At 45.2% G+C, this 15,053-nt stretch overlaps 3 protein-coding genes across 3 annotated transcripts; all 3 read right to left on the bottom strand.

Annotated features, from left to right (window-relative positions):
- Positions 1-2,651: 2,651 nt before the first annotated feature.
- On the bottom strand, positions 2,652-5,377 carry LOC120686451 (dolichol-phosphate mannose synthase subunit 2-like). Its single transcript, XM_039968651.1, has 3 exons — positions 5,146-5,377; positions 3,130-3,223; positions 2,652-3,025 (listed from the first exon to the last, which is right to left on the bottom strand). The coding sequence occupies exons 2-3, from the start codon at positions 3,217-3,219 to the stop codon at positions 2,867-2,869; spliced, it is 249 nt and encodes an 82-aa protein (XP_039824585.1). The 5' UTR covers positions 3,220-3,223; positions 5,146-5,377; the 3' UTR covers positions 2,652-2,866.
- A 1,640-nt stretch (positions 5,378-7,017) lies between these two features.
- Positions 7,018-8,990, bottom strand: LOC120686750. Its single transcript, XM_039968958.1, has 3 exons — positions 7,980-8,990; positions 7,511-7,862; positions 7,018-7,414 (listed from the first exon to the last, which is right to left on the bottom strand). The coding sequence occupies exons 1-3, from the start codon at positions 8,722-8,724 to the stop codon at positions 7,123-7,125; spliced, it is 1,389 nt and encodes a 462-aa protein (XP_039824892.1). The 5' UTR covers positions 8,725-8,990; the 3' UTR covers positions 7,018-7,122.
- A 2,769-nt stretch (positions 8,991-11,759) lies between these two features.
- Positions 11,760-13,852, bottom strand: LOC120685679 (zinc finger MYM-type protein 1-like). The gene is made up of 4 exons (XM_039967733.1): positions 13,568-13,852; positions 12,514-13,477; positions 11,990-12,387; positions 11,760-11,893 (listed from the first exon to the last, which is right to left on the bottom strand). Exons 1-3 carry the CDS (start codon positions 13,720-13,722, stop codon positions 12,004-12,006), a joined length of 1,503 nt encoding a protein of 500 aa, XP_039823667.1. The 5' UTR covers positions 13,723-13,852; the 3' UTR covers positions 11,760-11,893; positions 11,990-12,003.
- Positions 13,853-15,053: the final 1,201 nt, after the last annotated feature.

Genomic DNA, 15,053 nt, shown 5'->3' with positions numbered 1-15,053 from the left:
GGCACTTACCGTGGACTCTGCGACGGCTGCATGAAGACACATGGGAACGCTATCCTAGCAGGGTGCCCACTACTGCTACAGCTTTGGTCGTACGAGAGGCTAGCTGTTGGTCGGCCCATGGTCAGCCACGAGCCTTACCACGGGGCCATGTACGGCGACGAGGAGGACGAGAGGCCCACTATGGGAACTATCTGGATCTGGCGTCAGGTACGTTCGCAACAAATCTAATTTTGTTATTCATTGTTACATGATGCATTAGCACACTTTTAATTTTACTTATTCGGAATGCAGAGGTCCTGGGCCCATGCGCAGGTTAGACGCGCATATCCTGAGTTTGTTTCGGAGCTCGACATGCTGACGCCCGAGGACGTTGTCTGGGAGCCTTACAGCCCAGAGGCTGTGGCTACCCGTGCACCAGCAGGCCTGTCTTCGCACTGCTCCGCGAATGCGAGCCTGTGGCTTACTACCGCCGTCCTGGTTTATGACATCGCGGTTGAGGCATATTGCCCCTAGAGTGTCAGGAGACAGTTTGGGCAGCGCCAGGAGTTTCCGGTGCCCACCGCGTTGGAGGTTGTCAGTCGCCAGGACCACAGGTAATTATGAATGAACTTGGCTCATACATTCGTGTCGAATCTAACGATTCTTCGTGGTCCACTTTTGTAGGTTGTCAAGGAGTGGCTTGCCGTGCTCTGATGATTGGCTCACCAAGATGCAACCGTGGGTGGACCAATGGGAACAGGCAGACGAGCACTTGGTCCATCCAACAGGACCACACACAGACAGCTCCTTTAGGGCTTACCTCACCTGGTACTTACCCCGGACTCGGGCTCGTCTGGTTTATGTTGACACTCACCCGCAGCCACACCAGGCGAGGACTCAGGATGGCTATGCCCGGCACCACATGGAGGCACTAGCTGGCGCGGTGAGTCTCTTGATTATATTTGCATATATATATATATATATTCATATTCGTAAGATAATTCATGCGTTTCTAATTGTACCTTTACTGAATGGATTTAGTTTCGCCTTTGCAACATGATGGAGACGGACTGCTCGACTTACCTGACGAGGGTACGTGCCGGATCCCCAATGACCCAGTTTGAGCAGACAGAGGCATGGTCGAGGCAGCGTGATCAGTTGCGTCAGGTAGTGCACAACTTGGGAAGCCGTGTGCAGTACGAAGACAGCCACGGGTCGTCCCAGGCCTCGTCGTCGTTCCCGTGTCCGTCGACCGTGCACGGGCCGACGTCGCAGTTCTTCCCAAGTGCAGGTAACGTACATATCTCTTCAAATTAGATTAAGTGTTCCTACATATTTACTAATATCACATACAGGATACGATCCAGCTACTGCGTTCGGCCATACTGGAATGTTTAGAGGGACAGCACCAGTTGGCGGACCGTATCCAGGGATGGTACCGGGGCCACAGATACCGGTCTACACAGGTTAGTTTATGTTTCGTATTTCGGTTTCTACATGTCATTACGAAATATACGAGCGTATGCTAACATCCACATTTTTTGCGTAGGATTCTACCCCGATGCGGGCGCCGGACCTTCTTCTTCCTCCTTTCGACCAGATAACGAGACCTTCACCTTACACGACTTCGACAGCTTGACTCCAGAAGAGCCTGCCGCGCAAGGTGACCCCGATGTCTTGGGGTATTCACAGCTAGGAGGAGCACCACTTGGGATCTCTCAGCAGCAGACACCGCAGCCCCTTGCGCGTCCTGAGCGACAGGTGAGGTCTCCGGATGTTCTCACCTACTCCGAGGGCCATGTCCGTGCCCAGCAGAGGGCTAAGAGGGTCGACGCCCTAGGGGTGGTTAGATGTATCTGATGTTTGTATCTCTAATGTTTATTTGTAATGAGATAGCTGCGGACCGCTTATTTGTATCCGATGTTTATGATTGTGCTTGTTTACTTGTCATTTGTTTCTATAGGTACCATTGATGTGAACTTGTTATGTTTGTGGGTTCCATAATGCTCGTGAAATAAGGGAAGTTCTTGCGATTTTTTCCGTGATTTAATGAAGGACAAGTTAGGTGCGGTAGGAGTTAGCGGCTGAGATCCTGCCGACGTAGATGACGACTACACGCTCGAATAGCTCAAAATAGGAACCATAGTGTATCTAGCTACGAGTACGAGATCACAGGTTGCCACTACACGCGGACCATTTCAAAAAGATGTGACAACACGACAAGCACTCCAGCTTTTTTCCTGAATTTTTAGGCTCAAATGACAAAGATAATGACGGCATATGACGGCCAGGGCTTATAAAAGGGGAGGGGACCCTGTCACCCCCCCAACGGGCGACAGGCCCCTGTCGCCCCAAGGGTGGGCGACAAGCCCCTGTCGCCCGTTGGGGGGGCGATTGGCCCCCTTTTTTTCTCTCCAGAGACCTCGTTGCGAATTTGAAGAACAAAAAATTACACTTTGGGCTTGTCGCCCTATGGGGGGGCGACCGGGGGGTATTTTTGAAATATTGCAAAACGGATATAAATTTTTGAAATTTTTATTTTTTTAAATATAAAAAAGAAAAAAGCGCTGCTAGCGAAGGGAGCAACATGCCTCTCCAATCAGAAGAGCGTGAATTAACCTGGGCTCTTAATGACAACCCCACAGTTCAGAAGGGCAAGATAGAAACATATATTTCACAATAAAGAAAAACCGACAACCTGAGTGGTCGTCTTTCAATTAACATGATCTGAGAATGAAAAATGAAAACAGAGATCTGAGTTACAAAGTGAGCGCCTTCAATATGATGGAACTGTTTACCGAGCTTCCAGCAATTACATAGATTCTGAACTCATGGATTTAATCATCATAGTAAGCGAAGAGTACTACAATATACAAGCCAAACCCAATCAAGTGGTCTTCTTCTTTTTCTTTGACTTGAGCATCACGAGACCCACAAAGATGCTCAAGAAAGAAAGGAGAACCATGCCGGCAATCACTGGTATCAAAATCGCATACTCTTGAGGCAGGAAGTACTTGTGCACAAAGTGGTCGCTGTCAACAAACGGCTAGGTGGGAATAAGAGAAAAAAAATAAACATTTAGAAATAAAGCCATTCTAGTTCTACTTCAACTGAAACAGACAAAAGCTTAAGAAGTTACTAATTACTGACCAAGATAATGACCCAGAATGTATAGTAGGTGAAGATGGATAAGCTCGTTAGCGTCAGCAGAAAACCAACCGCCTTATCACCTAGTTCCATTTCTCTGAGAATAATAGAAATTAACAACCTTGTCAGTGAATTTTGGCAGATGAATGGACATGATAATCCAAACCAAATGTCAAATATGTTCTATGATGGGTTCATAATCTGAACAGCACAAAAGTATTGCACAAAAAATATCCAATATGGGAAAAATAGACTAGACTGCTAGAACGGTATCAAGGGAGACGAGCAGCCACTCAACTGCAAAGCCTGTCTTAGCAATGCACCCAAACGAAGGCAAGATAAACAACTGAAACAGAGCAGCACTAGCTTAGTAACACTCATATACACTATGCCTTGTCATATAGTGCATTATCACAAATTTAGGCATTACTACACATCTGGACGTGCGGCAGTTGCTACTGTGCCTACATATCTACACAAAGTGCTGATTAAACATAAATATGGTCTGAGATTGCAATAGTGCTACTGCTACCACATGGCTACAACTCCAAGTATCAAATGCAACAGGTACGGCATTTCATCATGAAGTTGCAGGAAACATAACTACTAGAAAATCCAAGCACAAATTCTGGTATATTACTATAAAACTAAAACTCACATTTTAGAAAATCCAACCATATTAGAAACTCACATAGTATGATAATGGAATTTCTGGTAAATAACTTAAATTCTCAAATAACATAGTGTAATGACATCCTAGAAAAGCGGAATGCCTACAGGTAGGATATCAGTACTTTGAAGAAAGGAAATCAAACTTTAATTTACCAAAGACACACTATGTTGGTACACATTTGTTACTATGCTCGGTCAACATCATTCTCTAAAATTACATAAGAAAAATGTCTGTACTGGTAGTTGCTCAGTTTCCTATACTGAAGTCCTAAGTACAATGTGTTGATTACTTCATAGTTGATAAATGGCTTAGCTACTCAAAACAACAAAAGCCCTTAGTTCTACTTTGTTATTAAGTATGGACGCCAGGACAGATAACCTGCTATAATTAACATGTTAGAATGGTCCAATTGCTCAAAGGTTGGGCTATATGAGTAAAATTGGGTGATACCATATGCGGTTCATCTCAGCTGAACTACAGGAAGTCAAAACCTGGCTGATAGTGTGGTTAAAAGTTTATGTTTCCATTACTTGCACATGTTATGAGCTTAAAGATTAGAAATTCTTTCCCCAAATTGAAATGGGCAAAGACCAGAGTTTTATATTTGTTACTTCTAAGAGGGAAAAAAAATCCACCATCTTGAACACATAACATCAAGTTTTACATGGATATGTAGCTTGTTGGCCAAATATAATGCGAGCATTCTCTGTTTCATTTTCATCTTTCAAATAAGCAGCCACACAAGCACTTCTGTTTATAAATATATCAACAGCATTGTTGAAATCTTGAAATTCAATCTGATAATGAAGTAGCACAACCACTTGTTTCAAATGATGATCACAGCAGGATAAACAAATGAAGAAATTGATAGCTTAGGCAACAAAGATACATCTTTGTTTCAGTTACATACTTACATTACATCTCAACAAACTAATTTCAAAAAATTAAATGCTGCACAGTGCAGTGCACCTAATGTAAATCTCATGACTACTCAACCATCGAGCCACTGATGTACTAACTTGCATGAATTAGAGAGCAGTGCTGAAGTGTAGAGGAACCTTTGATCATGCACAGGTCAAATCTGATCATACTAGCTAGAAACATTGGTCAATATAAGAATGAAAAAATCCCTTTCTTTTCGTTGCAGTGGCATTCACTAAATGATGCAACGGAATGGCGCAGCAATTAAAATCATGTGGGATTAATTTGACCACAAAAATATCCCCAAACCTTAGGGAACAAAGGCGATCTAGAAGCAACTCCATCTCTGCATGCTTGGATGCAGTTCGACTACTAGCCCATGCTTGATGCGGTGCTCGTGGTCAACACTTAGGAAGCCCTCTTACCAGCCGGGGAGACGGGCGGCGCGAGCGCGAGCGGGAGCGCGGACGCCGCGGAGGAGCGGCGCGTGCCGGAGAGACGGGCGGCGCCGTGTCCCGTACGAGCGCGGGGAGGCGCGCGGGCGACGGGCAGGAGCGAGCGAGGGCCGGGGAGAGGCGGCGGCGCGGCCGGCGGACGGCGGAGACGGGCGCAGGGCGGCGGATCTGGATGGAGCCAACGGGGGAGACGGGCTGAAGTAGGCCCATTTTTCGGCTGGGACGGGCTCGGGCCGGGAAAAAATCCGGTTAGTTCGGATAAAAATCCGGCCGGGCCCGACTTTTGATCCGGGCTTGGACCGCGCCTGGGCCCGGACCGAGCTTGTCGTTACTTTTCAGTTGGAAAAAATCAAATTAGATTATTAGGACGGGTTGCTTTCCACTACCAAGCCCAGTTCGACAGTAGACGTGGGTGGCAAAAGTTTTTGTCTTTTCGGTTGCGCATGAATTCATTTTAGATCAAGAATGATAGAGGTCTTGTTTTGCGTCCGTAAAGTTTTCGAAATGGAATCTTTACACATTTGAAGTATTAAATATAGAATAATCACAAAACTAATTACAGAACTCGTCTATAAACTACGAGACGAATCTAATGAGTCTAATTAATTTATCATTAGAGTATGTGAACTGTAGCAATTTAGTGTCTAATCATATTCTAATTAGGCTCGTTAGATTCGTCTCGCAATTTACAAGCAAACTATACAATTCATTTTTTATTTTGTCTAAATTTAATACTCCATGCATGTAAAATTCTTTTTCGATGTGATAGATTTGGAATTTTGAATTTTGCATCTAAACAAGGGCAGAGTCTCTTGTTTTACCAACTATTTGTTGCAATTAGTATATCTTGTTGCAATTAGTTTATCTTGTTGCAATTAGTTTCTGATCCGGAATAAATTCCGATCTCTTATTATACATCTTATTATTTCTATTATTACCGGCCTGGAATGAATTCATGTGTAACCGAACAAGCCCTAAGTATGTTGTTTGCATTCCCCCAAGCTAGAGGCCTTGCATCTTCTAGGCTACAAATAGGTACCCACTAGGATATGCATTTGCTTCCTAGTATGTATTTTCAATTTGGCATAACGTTCTAAGCACGTTGTTTGCTGCACCCAGTGGAATCAAAACAAGAAACTCGAGGACACCAGTTCTGTATTGTGCCGATGTTACTCTCCTGTCATTGCCTCTAGCCCTCTATTAGCTGCACGATGTTTTACATGAGCAGAACACTATATGCATGGGAATACTAGATTAACAATAGTTAACAAACAATCCTTAACCTATGATCTGTTTGGCTAGAATCAACCTATAGGTGTTGTGCACAAGCTGACAACCTCATAACGTTGTTGATTAAATTACAGTACAATCACCTTCTTGTATACCGGCTATAGAGCAGGACAGACAAGCAGCACTTGCTAGGGATCAGTACTAAACTTGTATTTAGTATTGCATTGAGTTGGATATAGCTGTATGGTGCCATCTCCAGGAGAATATAAGATTTGCAGTTCATTGCTTCTCTCAAAGTGTCTGCTTTTTGTTAACCTCTTGTCTAGCTGCTTCTTGGAAGGAGCTGAAATGCTTATGGAGACAAGCATGTGATCTGAGCTCAGCACATGAAGACAAAACTGATGTTTTGATATTGGTTTACTTAGATCTTGGAAGCAGGCACAACTCACTGCTCTTGCTAGTAGTGTGTGAGATTATTCTCTTGTTGTCGACGTGTTAAATTTAAAAACTAATTTGAATGATTCTTGTGGTTATAGCTATACTTTTTTTTTTTGATTGCTCACATGATGTGCTACCAAAACTATGCTTTCCTAGTGCAGAGGAACTTGGAAATATTTTGCAACCGAACATTATGCTTTTCTGAGCTGATGAACAGAAAGTACAAAGGAAGCAACAACAGGTTGAACATAGAGCAGAAGAAACACTAGCTAAATTTAACTAAGTTGCCCTAATGGCGATAACTTGGTATATGACTACGAAGCATGGCAGTATAGCTCTAGGATTGAACAGGAAGAGCTCATCCAAATCTGAGCAGACCCCCTCTGAGCTGGGGCTGACAGAGTCACACTCACTGTCCTCTGAAGATTTCCTGTCACCGGTCTTCTTCACCCTCCCCGCAACCACCCTGCACACCAGCATCGCCTTCTTCTCGCCGTCAGACGACACCTGCGCCATGTCATGCGCATGCCCACTCGTCGCCATTGTTGCAATCTTCCCGTCACCGTCGACCCTGACGATTCACGTTTTTGCCAAATTAACGGATATCATTTGCATCCAACGATTACTTGATCTGAAGATTCTGCTCCATTGCTTCGGCGGTACTTACCTGAAGCCGTCCCTGACGATGCTGCACAGCTTGCACTGTGCCAGCGGCGCCCGGCACAGGGCGGTGCCGCCGGCGGCGCCGAGGGAGCAGGTGAACGTGGTGCAGTGGAACCTGAGGAGCTCGTTGCCGTCGGCGACGCACCGGGGGTTGTTCTTCCGGCCCTCGCCGCTTCTCGCCCTCTCCTTGATGCTCTCCTTGTACTCCTCGAACCTCCTCACCGTCCTGTCGCTGCTCTGGACCTTGAGGATCCTGTCGATCTTGCACACGGGCGCCTCCTGCTTCCTCAGCCAGCTCGACTGGAAGATGATATCCACGATGTTCCTGCTCGTGTCGTCGGGCCCCAGCTCTGAAACTGCATGCCATCGACCATGGAGAAATGTTGAAGAACTAGTGTTGGGAAGCTTTAATTTGAACGATGCAAGATGAAAAAGTTCTTTTAGATTTTGGTTTTGGAAAAGAAAAAGGTTACCTGCATGCCTGGATGCTCTGTGGAGCTCGAGGGACTCGGCCTTGCCGAACACCTCGTCGCAGTCGGCGCACGGGAAGGCGGCGGCGGCGGCGGCAGCGGCGAGGCTCCTGGGGTCGAAGACGGAGTGGCACTCGTAGCACCCGGAGAGCTTCCTGATCTGCTGCACCCCGCGGAAGGAGCTCCCGAACGACGACGACGACGGCGACGAGAGCGGCGAGGACGCCGAGGTGGCGGTGGCCGACGAGGAGGTCGCCGCCGTGGCCTCCGAGTTGAAAGACGACGTCGCGGAGACGGCCGCGGCGGAGGCGGCGTACGTTGCGTCGGCGGCGTCGACGACGTCGGGAGCTCTGAGCGACCTGCTCGAGGCGCTGCGAGCGGCGGCGCGGTCCGTGTCCTGGTCCCGGCGGCGGCTCAGCACGGAGCTCTCCTTGGTGCTGCAGATGGACCTCGCGCAGGTCATGCTCCGGCTGATGATGATGCTCCTCTTCTTCTTGCTGGTGCTGCTGCTGCTCTTGTCATCGTCAATGTTCTTTCCTTCTGCCGCTGCCGCCGCCGCCGCCGGCTGCGCTCTGTTCTTGCCGGAGGAGGACGAATGGTAGAACCCCAGCCCCACGGCCATCCACGATGGCTGAGTCGTCGTCTTCTTCGCAGCTCCTCTGCTCATCTTCTTCTTGGCGGCGGCAGCACCCTTGCCTTGGCTACTCCTGGCTGCACTTGCCGCATCCATTGCAGTTTGACAAGGCATGATCTTCTGTGTCTTCCTTTCTGGAACCTTGTTGGGGAGGCAGAAGGAGTTGCTGCTGGAAGCCTGGAACAAGGGGAAGGAAGGTGGCCTTGTTCTGCTCACTCACTTTTGTCTGAAACTGCGCTGCGCTGCTCCATGATTAGGATAGTATTAGCGCCCCTAATGGCGCCCTTTTTTTCCGTAGTGCCGGGCTGGTGGGGTGTGAATGAAAAGACACGCTGGCGCCACAAATGCCAAGGAGGAAAGCCTGGGACGGGAGGGAGGCGTCTTTTGCTGAGTGGGTGTGTGTGGGTGTTTTTCATGGATGGCATGGCATGGGCAGCCTGCAATCATGCCCCCAATCCCAATCCAGAATTCCAGACCATGCGATGGGATCACCTCATGTCATCCTGTGTGTGTGTGTTCTCCTTCTCCTCCAATGATCCGACTCTGCTTGTCCTGATCAGAGAGAGAATCGTGTAGGGGTGTGTGGTACGAGTTGGAGGCCTAAATAACTAGGATTTGTGGCATATCTGGAATGGAGCAGCGTGCTCGGATTCTTGCTCTGAATCCGCTGGTCCTTCACGTGTGAGAAGTCACGGAACAAGAAGCAACCAAATCGGAACCTGAACTCAACCTAGCTCAGAAAATTAAAGTCCCAGTGGTTTCGAGGAGCAAGACGATGCTGGTGGCCGGGTGCCAATTGAGGTCTGCTAGCTGCACGACTGCGCGGCTCCCTGTGCAATGGGTGTGGTGCCGGCGCCCGGTAGGAAGAAAGCCTCCGTTCCGGCGCCTCGAAAGCCCTGCGAGGACGCTGGGCCCCATCATTACCGGAAGACCCCGAACGGCTAGCCGATCCTGCTGGTGTCTTTTGCTGCTTCGAGGAGGATGGGTCTCATGGGTTGGCGACGACGAGATCATTACCGGGAGAGCTTTGCGGCTGATCCGGTCCGGATCGCCGCAATCATTGCCGGCGTCGCAGCCGATTGGTTATCATTTCGCCGTTGGCGCGGTTTCAGTCTCAGCTCCGGCGAGGTTCGAACGTGGGTGGGACGACGGACGGGGAGCCTCTGCTGCTGGATCGTGGCCACTTTCGATCGGTCCTAGAGCCATGCTCTCCATGATTATCCATCTTCTCGCCTCTGAAACCAACAAATAAAATCATAAGCAGATGCATGGCCTGATGATGGGCACGCTTACTGACAAGGTAACAAGCTAGCAAGGATGCCATAAGCCCATAATGCCACTGCCACGTATGCGCATGTTCATCAGGTTATATATGTATGTAGTGATTGCATGATTGTTCCATCCTTTTTCTGATAAAAAGAATCATGTCAGTTTAGTCGTGGAGGATCGGACCTTCAAATGCGATCCCTGGTCGTTCAGTTGTCAGCTGGAAACAGGAGCACGGCATGTTCATATGATCAGATCTCATCTCCAGTCACACCGATTCCCTACAGCTTCTTCGTTGTCAGTATCCAAACTTTTTTTTCCTATATATATGCAGCTTCTTCGTTGTCCATTATCCAGTGTCAACAATACAGAATCCCCTTGCCTGTTCATGTTTTTATAAGGTTTGAGAGAGAAGAAGTGCAAACTCTGCCATTCGGCTTTTAGAAAAATGAAAAGATTAGCGTTCTGCTTGAGATGTGAGCCAGCATTTCTACATAACTGGGCCGGCCGACTGGAGTGCCCAAAGAAGCCCGCGGCTTTTAGCCAGAGAGGTCAAACGTATGGGCCTGCTCGGATTCAACAACGGGCGGCCCAGGTTGTAACATGATTCGGCTGCCCGTCAAAATACATGGCCTCTTCTTTTTGTCGAGGGCTAATAACATCATGATAAGAGTAATGCAAACAGATAGCAAAATGTAGAAAATAGTTGTTTCAGCTTAGCTGAACGATTTTTATTTAAGATAATATCCGATGAAATTGTACCAGAAAGTATTTAAAAAGTTCTCCTAAAAACTGAACTTACCTGTAGATGTTGCCGTGGATTAACTTTTGCTAATTAGTTGTTTGTAAAATTTTCAAAAATAAAAGATTGCAGAAGAAGAAAATTAGGAGCCCCATGTGCAGTGTCTCCTCTTGTTGCTGGCTATAATATAACGTCAACTACCGTAGTCTCAACACTCTACTCTACCAGTAATGACGCCCAGAGGCCGCGGGGGCTGACCACCTATAGATTGTCAAACGGGCAGCTCAGCACGGACCTGTTGAGGCAGGCACGGTTACTAAACCGGCCGTACCGTGCCCAGGGTTTTTTTTCCAACAGGACACCCCAAACCGGAGCACTCCGGTTCCGGTAAACCGGACCGGTTTCATCGGAAACCGGTAGAAATCGGTCAAATCCCAGTGCAAATTCAAATCGTCCGGCGCATTTGGGAACCGACCGGTTTGGCCGGTATACCGGTCGGTTTGACTGATAATCGGTCAAATTCAATTTTTTTTCTTTTTTTTTAAATTCAAATGCCCGCAAAGTATACTAAATAAATGTTTGTATAACATATTTTAGTCTAAATGAACCCTCCAACCCTCTTTTGTACTACTTTTACATTGTATTTGTATACTTTTGTATGCATGCTTTTTTCGTTTAACTTCAAATCCCCGCAAACTATACTAAATGAACGAATTTTTGAGAAAATTTGACACTATTAGATTTGTCGCACCTTGAAGTATTTTTAGGAATTTTTTAGAAATTTTTCATTTTTTTTGAATTTAAATTTAAATTTTGAATTTGGGCCGGTTTGGTACCGGCCCAAACCGGAACTGGGCCGGACCAGTTTGACCGGTAACCAGTCAAACCAGACCAGTTCCCACCAGTTAGGTGAACCCTGGTCGTGCCAGCCCACGGGCTGATCTGCCGGCCCAAGCACGGCACAAAAGGTGCTTTGTGTGTGTTGTGCCGGTCCGTTTGGCCTAACAGCTTGTCTAGCCAGGTCATGCTGCGGCGCTGTCCTCCACCAGCGTGGCGTGCCTCGCCGCCGTCCTTCGCCCGTCCACGACCGCGCCTTGCTGCCGTCCTCTGCAGTGGCGGAGGACGCCGAAAATTTTAGGTGTGGCGGTGGATTACTAGATTATGTTCAAATATTATACGGAAATAAAGGTTCACAACAAAAATATGGTTTAGAAGTACCTCAAATGAAGAAAAACACGTAAAGTACGCATCAAATCAACAATTGGACCAAAGAAGCTATCAAACAAAGAGAAAACATAAATTAGTAACGAAATATTAGAGTTAAAATATTAAATGTAATACAAGATACACAATTAGAGTATAGAGTTATACCGGTATATTTATTATTAGTTGCGTCTAGGAGACTTTGGCAATTGCATATTTCTATCTTTTTTCTTCTGAAAAGCCTTCTTGATAGATTCAAGATCAATTCCTTTAAATATCTCCCGCTCAATATACACCACCATCAAGTCATTAAGCCAACCATCGGACATCTTGTTCCGCAACTCAGTTTTAATAATCTTCATGGCTGAAAATGCTCTTTCAACTGATGCAGTTGCTACTGGTAGCAGCAATGCCAGCTCAATTAGGCGATAAACCAAGGGAAATATTTCATGCCTCTTAAGTTCAACCATTTTCATTGCTAGGCTTGCAAGGTCATAACAAGCTCTGAATGCCTCAACTCTTCTAACATGAATAATGAAGGTTTGTAACTGGTCTCTTATTCTTTTCCGGTCATCAAAAGAAAAATCATCCAAATATATATCCGTGAGGCGAGCAAGTTTATTCACATCAAAGTTAGAGAATGAATCTCTAGGATCAAGGCAAGCAAAGCAAGTAAGTAATTCCGATGATACCTCACTGAATCGATGATCAAACTCTGTTGTGATAGCATCTATGGTAGCAAAGAAGGTATCAACACGAAAGTAATGATCTTGAGTGATGTTGTTTCTCCCTCCTTTCCTTGATCTACCAAATCTTGGTACACTATCTTCCATATTTGGTATTGGGATATCATTTTCTTGGCAAAATGTTTTGACTTCTTCAAGTAGTGGCTCATAACCTTCGCTTCTCAAATTGTTCAAACGTGTTTTCACGTCAATAACCAAAGACATGGCCTCAACAATATTTTGATCCTTCTTCTGCAACAGATGAGATAGCTCATTTGTTATGTGAAGGATCTGTAACATCATCTTCATGATAAACACAAAGCTGAAAGACTCCATAGTAGGCACCAACCCCCCTGCCCTTGATGGATTACGTTCCTCATCATGCACCACTTGCAGAACTTCTATTATTGAGTCCCACATTGTTTCAATACGAAGCAATGTCCTGTAGTGAGATCCCCATCTTGTATCTCCAGGCCTAGGCAATGATGTTTCTTGATGTTGTCCTCTACCTGATGAAATATCTCCACTCTCCAACTTATTCAAAACAATTGTATGATGACTATCAATCAATAAATCCTTCCTCTTACAAGATGCACTAGTGCTGCTCACAATCATGTTCACATAGTCAAAGAAATCCTCTATAGATGAACAACACTTTGAAACCGAAACAACTACCAACTGCAATTGGTGAGCAAAACAATGGATATAGAAAGCATATGGGTTCTCATCACGAATTAGTTTTTGAACACCATTGAATTCACCTCTCATATTAGAAGCTCCATCATACCCTTGGCCTCGTATTTTTGCAATAGTTAAACCATGGGCACTAAGAACCTCCACTATTGCTCTCTTTAATGCTTCTGATGTAGTTAGCTTGACATGCTTGATACCCAAAAATCTTTCAACTACTTGCCCTTTTTTATTCACATACCTATATGAGGAAACTCACAATATTTAGAAATATTATAACAAGATTCATCAACATTCAACAAGAATACAAGATATAAAAGTGGATGTTTACCTGACTATGATGGCCATTTGCTCTTTGACTGATATATCACGAGATTCGTCAACAAGAATAGAGAATAAACAACCACTTATCTCTTCTTTTATGACTTTGGTAACCGCTTGAGCACAACACTCGGCAAGTTCTTTCTGAATTGTTCCAGAAGTCATTTTAGCATTTTTAGGACAAGCAAATTCAAATGCCTGCCTCACTTCCTCATTTCTTAGTTTGTACCAATCAAGAAATTCTAGAAAGTTGCCTTTGTTCAATGAAGTTTCTGATTCATCATGTCCACGGAACGGTTCATCATGTCCAAAGATGTATCTACACGGGTTTCATACTTCTTTTCTGCCTCTTTGGTATGAACTACAATTTTCTCCTTTACGCTTGCCCTTTGATTATCAAAATCATCAAATGCCGCTCTTGATCTATTATGAGCACTATTAGGGCCACCAACATGTTTAGGGAGTGCTAAGTAGGCATTCTTCCATTGCCTAAAGCCTTCTTTTGTAAAGGCCTCATAACCAAATTTGTCATCATCTACACCAACTCTTCTAAAAAGATAACAACAAAAGCAATAAGCCTTACCATTCACCAAGCTATATTCCAGCCAATTATATTTCTCAAACCATTCTTTTCGAAAGCGCCTTTTATCTTCTCCTCTAGGAAAAACATGACTACTAGGTTGAGTTGGACCTCGTTCCATGAAAGCCCTCCTAATTTCATCTCTAATATTAGGACTAAATTGTTCAATTGGAATCCGAAGCCCCGGATCAGAAATGATATAATCCGGATTGAACTCAGTTATTGTACCTTGATCATTTTCATTGCTACCTGGTTGTTGGCCTATGGTATTGGTGTCCTCCAAATGAGTTTCCACCACCTCTTCCTCCTCTATTATGGCATTACCAACTTCACTTCCATGAGTGCTTGGGTTTGTGCTACTAGATCCGAATGGACTAAAATAGCTCTTTAGATCTGAAATAAATAGTCAAATTCACATTAAAGTAAATTAGCTTAAGTTCCCAATCATATACAACACCCAAAAAATACTACTTCTCTCACCTCTTTCTTGTGCCTTTCTTTTCCCTTTTCTGCTAGAGCTTGGTTGTTGCTCCATGGAGCTTGAGCCGGCGGCTGCCTTCCCTGTATTTGAGATTCCTTCGGAGAACGAGCTTGAAAAATGTGGTTGGCAGCTCGTAGTGCTGGGCCTTAGCTTTGTCCGTCTCAATCGCAATGGGCATCTCTTGGAGAGCTGCATTATTTCACAAAGGAATATTTAATAGTACAATCTAGAGTGCTGGACAAAGTACTCGCATCATTTAACTACAAAAAAAACTGTCCATTCCTTCCCATTCAAATGCTGATCATGATACACCATGGATGTAAATAATCGACTATGTAATCTGATTTAACTTTCAATCACTTTCTAAAAATAATGCATATTCATTAATGTGTTTGGGGACATGGAGAAACAAAATGAACAGGTAGTACCAGGTAA

The sequence above is a fragment of the Panicum virgatum genome, chromosome 8N, assembly GCF_016808335.1.
Source record: "Panicum virgatum strain AP13 chromosome 8N, P.virgatum_v5, whole genome shotgun sequence".
Lineage (NCBI taxonomy): Eukaryota > Viridiplantae > Streptophyta > Magnoliopsida > Poales > Poaceae > Panicum > Panicum virgatum.
The sequence above is the reverse complement of the archived record's forward strand: the minus strand, read 5'-3'. Positions and strand labels throughout refer to the sequence as shown.

Coding starts and splice junctions, on each gene's coding strand:
- LOC120686451 (XM_039968651.1), bottom strand. CDS start 3,219: ATGGAACTAGGTGATAAGGCGGTTGGTTTTCTGCTGACGCTAACGAGC. Junction 3,026..3,129: donor CATTCTGGGTCATTATCTTG/GTCAGTAATTAG, acceptor ATTCCCACCTAG/CCGTTTGTTGACAGCGACCA.
- LOC120686750 (XM_039968958.1), bottom strand. CDS start 8,724: ATGCCTTGTCAAACTGCAATGGATGCGGCAAGTGCAGCCAGGAGTAGC. Junction 7,863..7,979: donor CAGAGCATCCAGGCATGCAG/GTAACCTTTTTC, acceptor GATGGCATGCAG/TTTCAGAGCTGGGGCCCGAC. Junction 7,415..7,510: donor ATCGTCAGGGACGGCTTCAG/GTAAGTACCGCC, acceptor GTGAATCGTCAG/GGTCGACGGTGACGGGAAGA.
- LOC120685679 (XM_039967733.1), bottom strand. CDS start 13,722: ATGACTTCTGGAACAATTCAGAAAGAACTTGCCGAGTGTTGTGCTCAA. Junction 13,478..13,567: donor CAAATGGCCATCATAGTCAG/GTAAACATCCAC, acceptor TTCCTCATATAG/GTATGTGAATAAAAAAGGGC. Junction 12,388..12,513: donor TTGATCATCGATTCAGTGAG/GTATCATCGGAA, acceptor TTTGATGACCGG/AAAAGAATAAGAGACCAGTT.